The sequence below is a fragment of the Tachyglossus aculeatus genome, chromosome 22, assembly GCF_015852505.1.
Source record: "Tachyglossus aculeatus isolate mTacAcu1 chromosome 22, mTacAcu1.pri, whole genome shotgun sequence".
NCBI classification, from domain to species: Eukaryota; Metazoa; Chordata; class Mammalia; order Monotremata; family Tachyglossidae; genus Tachyglossus; species Tachyglossus aculeatus.
Window position 1 is genome coordinate 41206386 of NC_052087.1, and position 12441 is coordinate 41218826.

The 12441-nt window shown below is 45.1% G+C and overlaps 1 protein-coding gene across 4 annotated transcripts in view; it reads right to left on the reverse strand.

The window, feature by feature from the left end:
- Positions 1–5429: 5429 nt before the first annotated feature.
- ZNF143 (zinc finger protein 143) overlaps positions 5430–12441 on the reverse strand; it is a 54593-nt gene continuing 47581 nt past the window's right edge. For 3 of the 4 annotated variants that reach the window (XM_038764995.1, XM_038764996.1, XM_038764994.1), the window contains 2 exons: positions 11388–11534; positions 6150–6417 (listed from right to left, as the gene is read on the reverse strand). In XM_038764995.1, the coding sequence (XP_038620923.1) occupies positions 6334–6417; positions 11388–11534 (231 nt within the window). In that variant the 3' untranslated portion in view covers positions 6150–6333. Of the gene's footprint in view, positions 6418–11387; positions 11535–12441 lie in introns of all 4 variants that reach the window. The other variant, XM_038764997.1, reaches the window with a different exon arrangement.

The window sequence follows — 12441 nt, forward strand, 5'->3', positions numbered from 1 at the left end:
CCCGGCTCCACCAATTGTCGGCAGTGCGACTTTGGGCAAGTCACTTAACTTCTCTATGCCTCAGTTACCTCATCTATAAAATGGGGATTAAGACTGTGAGCCCCACATGGGACAACCAGATCACCTTGTATCCCCCCCAGCGCTTAGAACAGTGCTTTGCACATAGTAAGCGCTTAACAAATGCCATCTTTCGTGGGCTCCTCCTCTGCCTCCCATCCCTAACCATAGGAGTTCCTCAGTGCTCAGTTCTGGGTCCCTTTCTGTTGTCCATCTACACCCACTCCCTTGGAGAACTCATTCACTCCTGTGACTTCAACTACAATTCATCATCATCATCATCATCAATCGTATTTATTGAGCGCTTACTATGTGCAGAGCACTGTACTAAGCGCTTGGGAAGTACAAATTGGCAACATATAGAGACAGTCCCTACCCAACAGTGGGCTCACAGTCTAAAAGGGGGAGACAGAGAACAAAACCAAACATACTAACAAAATAAAATAAATAGAATAGATATGTACAAGTAGAATAAATAGAGTAATAAATATGTACAAACATATATACATATATACAGGTGCTGTGGGGAAGGGAAGGAGGTAAGATGGGGGATGGAGAGGGGGATGAGGGGGAGAGGAAGGAAGGGGCTCAGCCTGGGAAGGCCTCCTGGAGGAGGTGAGCTCTCAGCAGGGCCTTGAAGGGAGGAAGAGAGCTAGCTTGGCGGATGGGCAGAGGGAGGGCATTCCAGGCCCGGGGGATAACGTGGGCCGGGGGTCGATGGCAGGACGGGCGAGAACGAGGCCCGGTGAGGAGATTAGCGGTGGAGGAGCGGAGGGGGCCAGGGGATGGACAGCCTTGAAGCCCAGGGTGAAGAGTTTCTGCCTGATGCGCAGATTGATTGGTAGCCACTGGAGATTTTTGAGGAGGGGAGTAATATGCCCAGAGTGTTTCTGGAGAAAGATAATCTGGGCAGCAGCATGAAGTACCATTCCTGTGTGTAGGATTCCCAAATTTATGTTTTGGGATCTTTCTCCTTCTCCACAGTCTCATATTTCATCCTGCCTTCAGGACATCCCTATTGGATATCCCGCCGACACCTCTAACTTAAAATGTCCCAAACAGAACTCCTTATCTTCCCACCGAAACCTCATCCTTCCCATCTTTCCCATCACTGTAGATATTAACACTATCCTACCTATTTCACAAGCCCATAATCTTGGCATTATTCTCAATTTACCTTTCTCATTCAACCCACTTCTTCCATCTGTCACCAAATCCTGTTGGATCAGCCTTCCCATCATCACTAAAATCTGCCCACTCCTCTCCATCCAAATTACTACTACACTTATCCCATCTTATCATACCGATCTGCCGCTTTGATGACCTCTTTGCTTCCTGTCTCTCCCCACTCCAGTCCATACTTCACTCTACTGACAAGATCTTTTTTCTATAAAATTGTTCAATCCATGTTTCCCCAATCCAAGAACCTCCAGTGGTTGCCCATTCACCTCTGCATAAAAAGAAAAAACACCTTTTTACCACTGGCTTTAAAGCAGTCAATCACCTTGCTGCTTCCTACCTCACCACTTTGATTTTCTACAACCCAGCCCACACTTTTCTCCTCTAATGCCAACTTTTTTACTGTACCTCTGTCTCGCTGCTGACCCCTTGTCCATGTCTTGCCTCTGGTCTGGAACACCCTCCCAGTTTATTCATTCATTCATTCATTCAGTCATATGTATTGCGTGCTTACTGTGTGCAGAGCACTGTACTAAGCGCTTGGGAAGTACAAGTTGGCTACAGCTCACGGCCTAGAATCACGTTTATTGTGTGCCAAGCACTCTTCTAAGCACTGGGGTTGATACAGGGTTCATTCATTCAATCATATTTATGGAGCACTTACTGTGTGCTGAGCACTGCACTAAGTGCTTGGGAAGTACAAGTCGGCAACATCTAGAGATGGTCCCTACTCAACAACAGGCTCGTAGTCTAGAAGGGGGAGACAGACAACAAAGCAGAACGTGTAGACAGGTGTCAATACCATCAGAATAAATAGAATTATAGCTATATACACATCATTAATAAAATAGAGTAATAAATATGTACAAATATACACAAGTGCTGTGGGGAGGGGAAGGGGGTAGGGCAGAGGGAGGGAGGAGGAGGAGAGGAAAAAAGGGGGGCTTAGTCTGGGAAGGCCTCCCGGAGGAGGTGAGCTTTCTGTAGGGCTCTGAAGGGAGGAAAAGAGCTAGTTTGGCAGTTGTGTGGAGGGAGGGCATTCCATCATCATCAATCGTATTTATTGAGCGCTTACTATGTGCAGAGCACTGTACTAAGCGTTTGGGAAGTACAAATTGGCAACATATAGGACGTGGGCCGGGGGTCGATGGCAGGGCAGGCGAGAACGAGGCCCAGTGAGGAGGTGAGCGGCAGAGGAGCGGAGGGTGCGGCCTGGGCAAGGAGAGAAGGGAGGTGAGGTAGGAGGGGGCGAAGGGATGGAGAGCTTTGAAATCGTTAGTGAGGAGATTTTTATGTCTGACAGGAGATCACTCTCCCCACCTTCAAAGCCTCAGAGACAGTTCAGGGAGAGCCAAGTGAATGGGTGTTTCGGTCTTTCTCTTTCAAGAATGGCAGCAAGTTTGGGGAGCAGGATTAGGATTGTGGGGTTGGGGGCACCCTATTGATTAGACTCTCTTCATTAGGGTAGAACAGTCTCTCTCACTGTCACCAAATTACTGGTGATGGATTAAGATGTAATGTATGGGTACCAGCACTTTCTCTAGTACCTAACTTCCAATAACTTTAAGTGACCTTGGGCAAGTAACTTCGCTTCTCTGTGCCCGTTACCTCATCCGTAAAACAGGAATTAAGACTGTGAGCCCAATACGGGACATGGACTGTGTCCAACTTGATTAGCTTTTATCTGCCCGAGCACTTAGTACAGTGCCTGGCACAGAGTAAGCACTTAACAAATGCCATAAAAAATGAATAAATAAAAATAAGTGATTGAAGAAGGAACTCTTCAGTATCCTCAGATGAGATCTCCTCCCTCCTCATTCATTCATTCATCCATATTGAGTGCTTACTGTGTGCAGAGCACTGTACCAAGCGCTTGGGAAGTACAAGTTGGCAACATACAGAGACGGTCCCTACCCAACAGCGGGCTCACAGTCTAGAAGTCCTCTCAAGTGCAACTCCGGCCACCTTTGCTTCTGTCCCCATTTCCTCTCATTTTATGAAATCTCTCACCCCGTCCCTCCTCCCCTCCTTAACTTTCATCTTCAACCGCTCACTCTCCACTGGTTCCTTCCCTTCTGCCTTCAAACATGCCCACGTCTCCCCCATCCTAAAAAAACCCTCTCTTGACCCCACCTCCCCTTCTGGTTATCGCCCTATCTCCCTCCTACCATTCCTTTCCAAAATCCTTGAACGAGTCATCTACACCCACTGCCTCGAATTCCTCAATGCCAACTCTCTCCTCGACCCTCTCCAATCTGGCTTCCGTCCCCTACATTCCACGGAAACTGCCCTCTCAAAGGTCACCAGTGACCTCCTGCTTGCCAAAACCAAGGACTCCTACTCTATCCTAATCCTCCTCGACCTCTCAGCTGCCTTCGATACTGTGGACCACCCCCTTCTCCGCAACACACTACCCAACCTTGGCTTCACAGACTCCGTCCTTTCCTGGTTCTCCTCTTATCTCTCCGGCCATTCATTCTCAGTCTCTTTTGCGGGCTCCTCCTCCCCCTCCCATCCCCTTACTGTAGGGGTTCCTCAAGGGTCAGTTCTCGGTCCCCTTCTGTTCCCTATCTACACCCACTCCCTTGGTGAACTCATTCACTCCCAAGGCTTCAACTATCATCTCTACGCTGATGACACCCAAATCTACATATCTGCCCCTCCTCTCTCTCCCTCCCTCCAGGCTCGTGTCTCCTCCTGCCTTCAAGACATCTCCATCTGGATGTCGGCCTGCCATCTAAAACTCAGTATGTCCAAGACTGAACTCCTTATCTTCCCTCCCAAACCCTGCCCTCTCCCTGACTTTCCCATCACTGTTGACGGCACTACCATCCTTCCCGTCTCACGAGCCCGCAACCTTGGTGTCATCCTCGACTCTGCTCTCTCGTTCACCCCTCACATCCAATCTGTCACCAAAAACTGCCGGTCTCACCTCCGCAACATCGCCAAGATCCGCCCTTTCCTCTCCATCCAGACCGCTACCTTGCTGGTTCAATCTCTCATCCTGTCCCGACTGGATTGTTGCATCAGCCTCCTCAATAATCTCCCATCCTCCTGTCTCTCCCCACTTCAATCTATAATTCACGCTGCTGCCCGGATCATCTTTGTGCAGAAACGCTCTGGGCATGTTACTCCTCTCCTCAAAAATCTCCAGTGGCTACCAATCAACCTAAGCATCAGGCAAAAACTCCTCACTCTCGGCTTCAAGGCTGTCCATCCCCTCGCCCCCTCCTACCTCACCTCCCTTCTCTCCTTCTCCAGCCCAGCCCGCAACCTCCGCTCCTCCTCCGCTAATCTCCTCACCGTACCTCGCTCTCGCCTGTCCCGCCGTCGACCCCCGGCCCACGTCCTCCCCCTGGCCTGGAATGTCCTCCCTCTGCCCATCCGCCAAGCTAGCTCTCTTCCTCCCTTCAAGGCCCTACGGAGAGCTCACGTCCTCCAGGAGGCCTTCCAGACTGTGAGCCCGCTGTTGGGTAGGGACCGTCTCTATATGTTGCCAACTTGTACTTCCCAAGTGCTTAGTACAGTGCTCTGCACACGGTAAGCACTTAATAAATACAATTGAATGAATGAATGAATGAACTCAACCCAAAGAAGCCCAAAGCACAAATTTAGCGCAAATGAGTGACAAGTGACTCTACTTTAGCAACATTGAAAATACTAGATAAAAGCTTATTTATAATCAATAATAATAATAATGGTATTTTTTAAGTTCTTACTATGTGCCAAGCACTGTTCTAATCACTGGGGTAGACACAAGTTTATCAGGTTGTCCCAAGTGAGGCTCACAGTCTGCATTCCCATTTTACAGATGAGGTAACAGGCACAGAAAAGTGAAGTGATTTGCCCAAGGTCACAAACTGACAAGTGGCAGAGCCAGGATTAGAACCCACGACATCTGGCTCCCAAGCCCGGGCTCTTTCCACTAAGCCACGTTGCTTCTCATTATCCACCTTGAAATGAAATGTAGCCTTAAAATATCTTGGTGAAACAAACAGTGGGGTAGTACTGAATTAAAAATAGCCTCATTGATTCAAAATGATTTACTCAAGTCCTATTTTAGTATGTTGGTGGAAATCTCCAAATAATCATTGTGAAGAGGCATCAATAAATGCTTTCTTGTCATGTCTCTTTATATTTCAATTTTATTAGAATGAAAAAAGTTAAGTTAACATTTCTTAAACTACGGCTATAATCAAGAATAAACTATATGGTAAATAAACTTTGGAACAGTGCATAATATATACTGAGCAAGAAATAAATAACTCATAGTAACCTCAATAAGAAGTATTTAACATCACAGTATTTCTGTCTTAGACAATATGCTGTGGACATATTTTACTTTATCATCTTTTGAAAAGAAAGAGCAACCAAATTATTTTCTTAAAGTGAAATCTTAATGGAATTTGAAGCCTTATATGTAACTTTCTTTATGTTGAACAACCAAAGCTTCTCTCTCTCTCTCCTTTGACCGTAATCCAATGCAAAGATAATACAGTTGATGCTTCCAGCTTCAACAGTCGGTATTTACACAGTGAGTGAAGGGGTAGGGAGGAAGAACGACAGGGAAGAGAAACTGTAAACCTTTCAAATGGATGTGACAACATGAGACAAATCAAAATTTAAAAGCGTACACTAGAACCCGAAAACGTGGAGACTTTGCTAGTTAGGAAAACGCTAAAAAGGCTTCGTAACCTTGGTTTCCGTGCCCCCTTCTGGAATGATGATTGTGATGACCTTTTTAAACCCTTGAAGTTTTAGGTAAAGCCTTTTATTTTGCACCTCAAGTTAAAAATTAATTCTGGTATTTCTACAGCCGGGTTTGTTCTGTAGGTAAACTCCAGAACTTTGTCATCTGATAAAAGAATAATGTCAAAATTTACTGTACAACTCTAATTTTGTATTCCGGTATAGACAACGGATCAGGTTGGAAATCTATTCCAAAGGTAATGTACACAAAAGCATCAAGCGTAAAATGTTCTCCACTCTTGCATAAAAATGTGTACTGAGTACCAGCGAAAGGGAACTTCAAAGTTTTCAGGTACTGGCATGGACCTCTGCTTTCTGAAGATAAAAGAGCTGATCTGTTTTGGCCTGTTAGTCGTCCAGTCCTGGCGTTTCCCCCTGCTGTATCCTGGAGGCTATTCTGATGGCTTCTTCCAATGACTGCTGTTCTCCAAGCTGAAACGGGAACAACGACGAGAACAGTCAACAACAAACGGCATTTTGATGCGGCGGCCCAAAAGAACCCAGGGGAACGAATTAGTGAATCACAGAAAATATTCACATGAAGTTGTAATCCTCCAATTCGTTCCATTTTTGAGACACGGGGAAGCAGTGACCTAGTGGAAAGAGCATGAGTTTGGAAGGCACCAGGACTTGGGTTCAAATCCCAGCTCCTCCACTTGTCTGCTGTGCGACCGCAAGCAAGTCACTGAGCTTCTCTGTGCCTCAGTTACCTCATCTGCATAACGGGGGATAAAGAGACACACATGGGACATGGACTGTGTCCAACATGAGCAATTAGTACAGTTTCTGGCACTGCTTCAATATTATTTTTAAAAAGTCGGGATCTGAGTACTAATTCTGTCTCTTGCCTACTGTGTAACACTGGGCAAGTCACTCCACTTCCCTGTGCTTCAGGTTCTTCATCTATAAAATGGGAAATAAGTACCTGTTTTTCTTTCCCTCTAGACTGAGAGCCCGATTTGGGACAGCAGCTGTATTTTTTTGCAATGGTATTTGTTAAGTGCCTACCATGGGTAGGGACTGTCTCTATATGTTGCCAACTTGTACTTCAAGCGCTTAGTACAGTGCTCTGCACACAGTAAGTGCTCAATAAATATGATTGATTGATTGATTTGCCAGGCACTGTACTAAGCACTGGGGTAGATACAAGCTAATCAGATTGGACACAGTTCACGTTCCACCTGGGGCTCACTCTCTTAGTCCCCATTTTACAGATGAGGTAACTGAGGAACAGAAAAGTTAAGTGATTTGCCCCAAAATCACAGAGTAGACAAGTAGTAGAGCCAGGATTAGAATCTAGGGCTTTCTGACTCCCAAGGTAATGCTCTACCACTAGGCCATGCTGTATTTGACCTAATTATTTGGTATCCACCCCAGTGCTTAATACAGTGCTTGGCATATAGTAAGTGCTAACAAATGCCACAATTATTATTGCAAAGAATTAAGATAATCCAATCAATCAATCCTATTGGGCGCTTACTGTATGCAGAGCACTTTTTCTAAGCACTTCAGTACAATATAACAGACCGTATACACAATGAAAACTAAACAAAACTAAACACTAGAGGAGCATTTAGCTACTTGATAAAATGTCTTCAAACTCAGCCAAAAAAAAGCCCACCCATCATTGTTCAGTTTGGCAGCTATTCAAAGATCAAAAAGACGAAGTACTCGGGATGACAGGTGAGCTTAAACAATGACAGACTCCAACAGGCGAAAATAAGTAGCTAAATTTTTCTTGGGACATCTTTGAACCTGGTTCTCTTGAGAGGTATAAGGTGGCTTTTGTTTGCATCAGTCCCTGGCTGTGACACTCCCATTCCCACACCCACTTTCTTGGAGAACTCTTTTGCTCCCATGGCTTCAATCACCATCTCTAGGAGGATGATTCCCCACATCTACATCTCCAACCCTGATCTCTCTCCTCCTCTGCAGTCTCCCATTTCTTCCTGCCTTCAGGACACCTGTACTTGGATGTTCCCCCTAAACCTCAAACTTAACATGTCCAAATCAGAACTGCTTATTTTTCCCTCCCAAATCCTGTCCCCTGCTGAATTTCCCATCACTGCAGTCAGCACCAACATCCTACTTGTCTTACAAGCCCACATTACCCTCCACTAAACCCTCATTTTCTTAACTTCCTCTCCCCTCTGCATTGCCCTCGCACTTGGATTTGAACCCTTTATTCACCCCACCCTCTGCCTCACAGCACTCATGTACATGACCGTAATTTATTTTAATGTCTATTATTGGGAACGCGGATGGGAATCATCCGCACAGAGATGGAAGGGAGTGAGTGTAGACAGAGAAAAGGAGACCCAGAACTAACCTTGAGTGACTCCCACAGTTAGAGGGTGGGAGGCAGTCGGTCAGTTGTATTTATTGAGTGCTTACTGTGTGCACTTTACTAAGCGCTTGGGAGAGTACAATATGACAGACACATTCCCTGCCCACAATAGTTTACAGTCTAGTGTGGGGAGACATAAATGAAATGAATGACAGACGTGTACAAAAGTGTTGTGGGTCTTGGGGGATGTGTGTGAATGAATAATAATAATAATAATGATGATGATGGCATTTATTAAGCGCTTACTATGTGCAAAGCACTGTTTGTTCTAAGTGCTGGGGAAGTTACAAGGTGATCAGGTTGTCCCACTGGGGGCTCACAGTCTCAATCCCCATTTTCCAGATGAGGTAACTGAGGCACAGAGAAGTTAAGTGACTTGCCCAAAGTCACACAGCTGACAATTGGCGGAGCTGGGATTTGAACCCATTATGTCTGACTCCAAAGCCCGTGCTCTTTCCACTGAGCCACGCTGGAGCAAGTCAGGGCAATGCAGAAGGTAGTGGGAAAGGAGGAGCGGCCAGGGAGATAGCAGGAGAATTGTGCAACAAGGACTGTTTCCAACCTGATTAGCTTGTATTCACCCTAGCGCTTAGTACAGTGCCTGGCACACAGTGAAGTGCTTAACAAATACCATAAAAAATAAATACTCTTACTGCTACTCTGAGTTTTGAGGCCAGAGTGTGCTTGAGGGGTGATGTAAGGGTGCTACAGACATTCTTAACTGGGGCCTAGTGTAAGGAACATGGGCGAAGGAATCGAGAGTTCCTTCGACAGCATGGACCAATTCCTCGCAGAAAAACTGTCAAACCTTGGCTTTACTAACAGCGTCTTCTCCTGATTCTCCTCTCTCTCTCTTGCCACTCATTTTCACTTTCTTTCACTGGCCCCACCTCTGCCTCTCACCCCCTAACTTTGGGGGGATCCCTCAAGACTCAGCTCTGGGTCTCCATCTAGCCTCCATCTCTACCCACACCCTTGAGAACTCCTTCCCTCCCAGGGCTTCAACTACCATCTCTATGCAGATAATAATAATAATGATGGCATTTACTAAGCACTTACTATGTGCAAAGCACTGTCCTAAGCGCTGGGGAGGTTACAAGGTGATCAGGTTGTCCCATGGGGGGCTCACAGTCTTAATCCCCATTTTACAGATGAGATGACTGAGGCACAGAGAAGTTAAATGACTTGCCCAAAGTCACACAGCTGACAATTGGTGGAGCCGGAATTTGAACCCCTGACCTCTGACTCCAAAGCCCGTGCTCTTTCCACTGAGCCACGCTGTTTCTCCAGCCCAGGCATCTCTCCTCTGCAGTCTTATATTTCCTCTTACCTTTTTTTTTTCCAATGGTATTTGTTAAACACATTCAGTTGTACTTATTGAGCGCATACTGTGTGCAGAACACTGCACTAAGCACATGGGAGACTACAATAAAATAGACACACTCATATACTCTGTGCCAGATACTATACCAAGTGCTGGGGTAGACACAAGATAATCAGGTTGGACACAGTCCCTGCCCCACTTAGAGCTCACAGTCTTAATCCCCATTTTACAGACGAGATAACTGAGGCACAGAGAAGTAGAGTGACTTGCCAAGGGTTATACAGCAGACAAGTGGGGGAGCCGGGATTAGAACCAGGTGCTCCCAGGCCCATACTCTTTCCACTAGACCACAAACTGTCTTCAAGACATTGCTACTCCTCATCCTATCCAAACTCTGTCCTCTCCCAGACTTTCCCAAAACTGACGACAATCAATTCAACGGTATTTATTCATTCATTCAATTATATTTATTATTGAGCATTGACTGCGTGCAGACCACTGTACTAAGCTCTTGGGAGAGTACAACGGAGTTGGTAGACATGATTCCTGTCCACAAAGGAGATATCCTCCCTGTTTCACAAGCCCATAACCTTGGCATTATCCTTGACTCATCTCTCTCATTCATCCTTCATTTTCAGCCTGTCACCAAATTAAGTCGATTTTGCCCTTGTAACCTCTCTAGAATCTGCCCTTTTCTCTCCATCCAAACCGCTACCCCACTGATCCAAGCACTCATCACAGCTTACCTTCACTGCTGCAGCAGTCTCCTTGCTGAATTTCCTGCCTCTCCCCTTCCCAATACTTCACTCTGCTGCTCAGATCATTCCACATCCCCCCACCCCCCCAACTCCTCAAAAACCTTTAATACTGGCTTGCATTTCCCCAGGTCTCAGAACAGTGCTTGGCACATAGCAAGTGCTTAAAAAATACCACGATTACTAATCATCATTATCAATAATGATGGGTGCAGGAACCTACTGTTTGGAAACCATTTTACAAATTTGGCACTTCTTCCTCTCCCTTCCCCGGAAGACAACCCCAAAGTGCGGACTGAACACCATAAGGTACGTATTCTTTTCAGGAAATTCAGAGCTGAACGGCTGGCTTTACATTGTTAAATTACAACAGTTTGAGCCATTAAGGTGATATGTGTTTGTCAGTGTGTGTGTATGGAGGGGGAAGCAAAGTCCAAAGATCTAATTGACTTAGTTGGGAAACTGCTAGTCCCGTTATCTGGAAAGCAGGGGCTCCTTTAGCTGGCTCTCATTTAAATTATGGTTGAATATACCATGCTGATTAGATGGGTGGAGTGCCCCAATTGTTAGTAACTTGGGGGGGATCCAGAATCCCTCCCACCTGTTCTATCATTGTCCAGAAATTCTTATGTAGCTGAGCTCAGGACAACGGCAGATAAGTCTTTTTCTAAAGAGTGGCTAAGAGTTTACGATGGTAGCAGCCTGTTCAAATTTAATATGTTCATGATAACCCAACTGAGGATCTGAGAAGGTTTTGCCTCATAGAGGGACAAATTTTCTCTGGCAGTAGGTGCAGGGCAGTCCAGAATCTAGCTCATCCATATTACTTTCTGTTCACTTTTTCCAGGTTCAGTATTATTTAGAGATCACTCTTTTTAGCACTTGTCTTTTAGTATTTGTGGGTAGAGCCCTGAAGTAGGCTCTTGGGGGCTTAGACCTTAGCATGCCACAGGACTTTTGGATATGTTATGCTTACCTGCACAGCAATTTGAGTGCCATTGGACGTTGCTAATAACGTAACAGGTCTGGTTTCTGTCGTCACTAAATGATGTCCGTGGGGCTGATGGCCCATTTCTGATGAAGCTGTATGGAATGCTGCTAAATCCTGAGCCACTATGGCAACCTTATCAGCAAAAAAAAAAAAAGAAAAAGAAAAGAAAAACCATACGTAAGTCTATATACACATATTACTCATAGCATTTTTGACACAGGGCTATTAAAAGTGACAAATTTATCTACCAGAATAATACTGGACCCTAATGTCCACTGATTCCCAAATTTGGTTAACTTTTTCATTGCTGATTTGTACTTCCCAAGCGCTGAGTACAGTGCTCAGCACACAGTAAGCACTCAATAAATATGATTGATTTATTTTTTATTCCGCATCAGACATGTTTTTTTTTTTTTGACCGGACAGAAAAACTGCAATATGGATATGGATGAAAGAGCATATCCACTTCCTAGCTAAAGGTAACTGATTTTATCTCTTTTCTTATGCCAGAAGCAGGATTTTCTTGCCCACCACACCTAAGCAGAAACAAAATTTCACAAACATTCATCCTAGTAGTTACATAAAAGAGAACAAAAACAGGGGTATTAGAAAAGAAAATGGAAAAAAAAACCCAAGGAAAAAAAATCCCTTGTGCAAGAAGGAAGGAAGGACAGAGGTTTTCTGGGGAGGAAAGTGCCGGGAGAAACTTGAAAGATTTGCTGCCCTAATACGCAAAGAATTTTTCAAGATCCAAGAGGTAGAATCCTGAATTCAAGCTGAAATTTGACTAACAACAAACTGAGAGCTATTGAAGTGTACGTGTGTAAAGGCTTAATAAACAGCTATAATTTCATTCTGTAAAAACAGTATAATTGGAAAATGCTAAGTTCGCCGAACTGATCATAAAAGAAGAGATGTCAAGCACATTTGGTTTTTTCCAACTACCCCTTAAAGTTCCATTGGGTCCCAAAGGTCAACGGAAATGGTTTCTTAGAGTGTCCCTGGATGTGGGGGTTTTATTGTCATTCGTCTTGGTTCT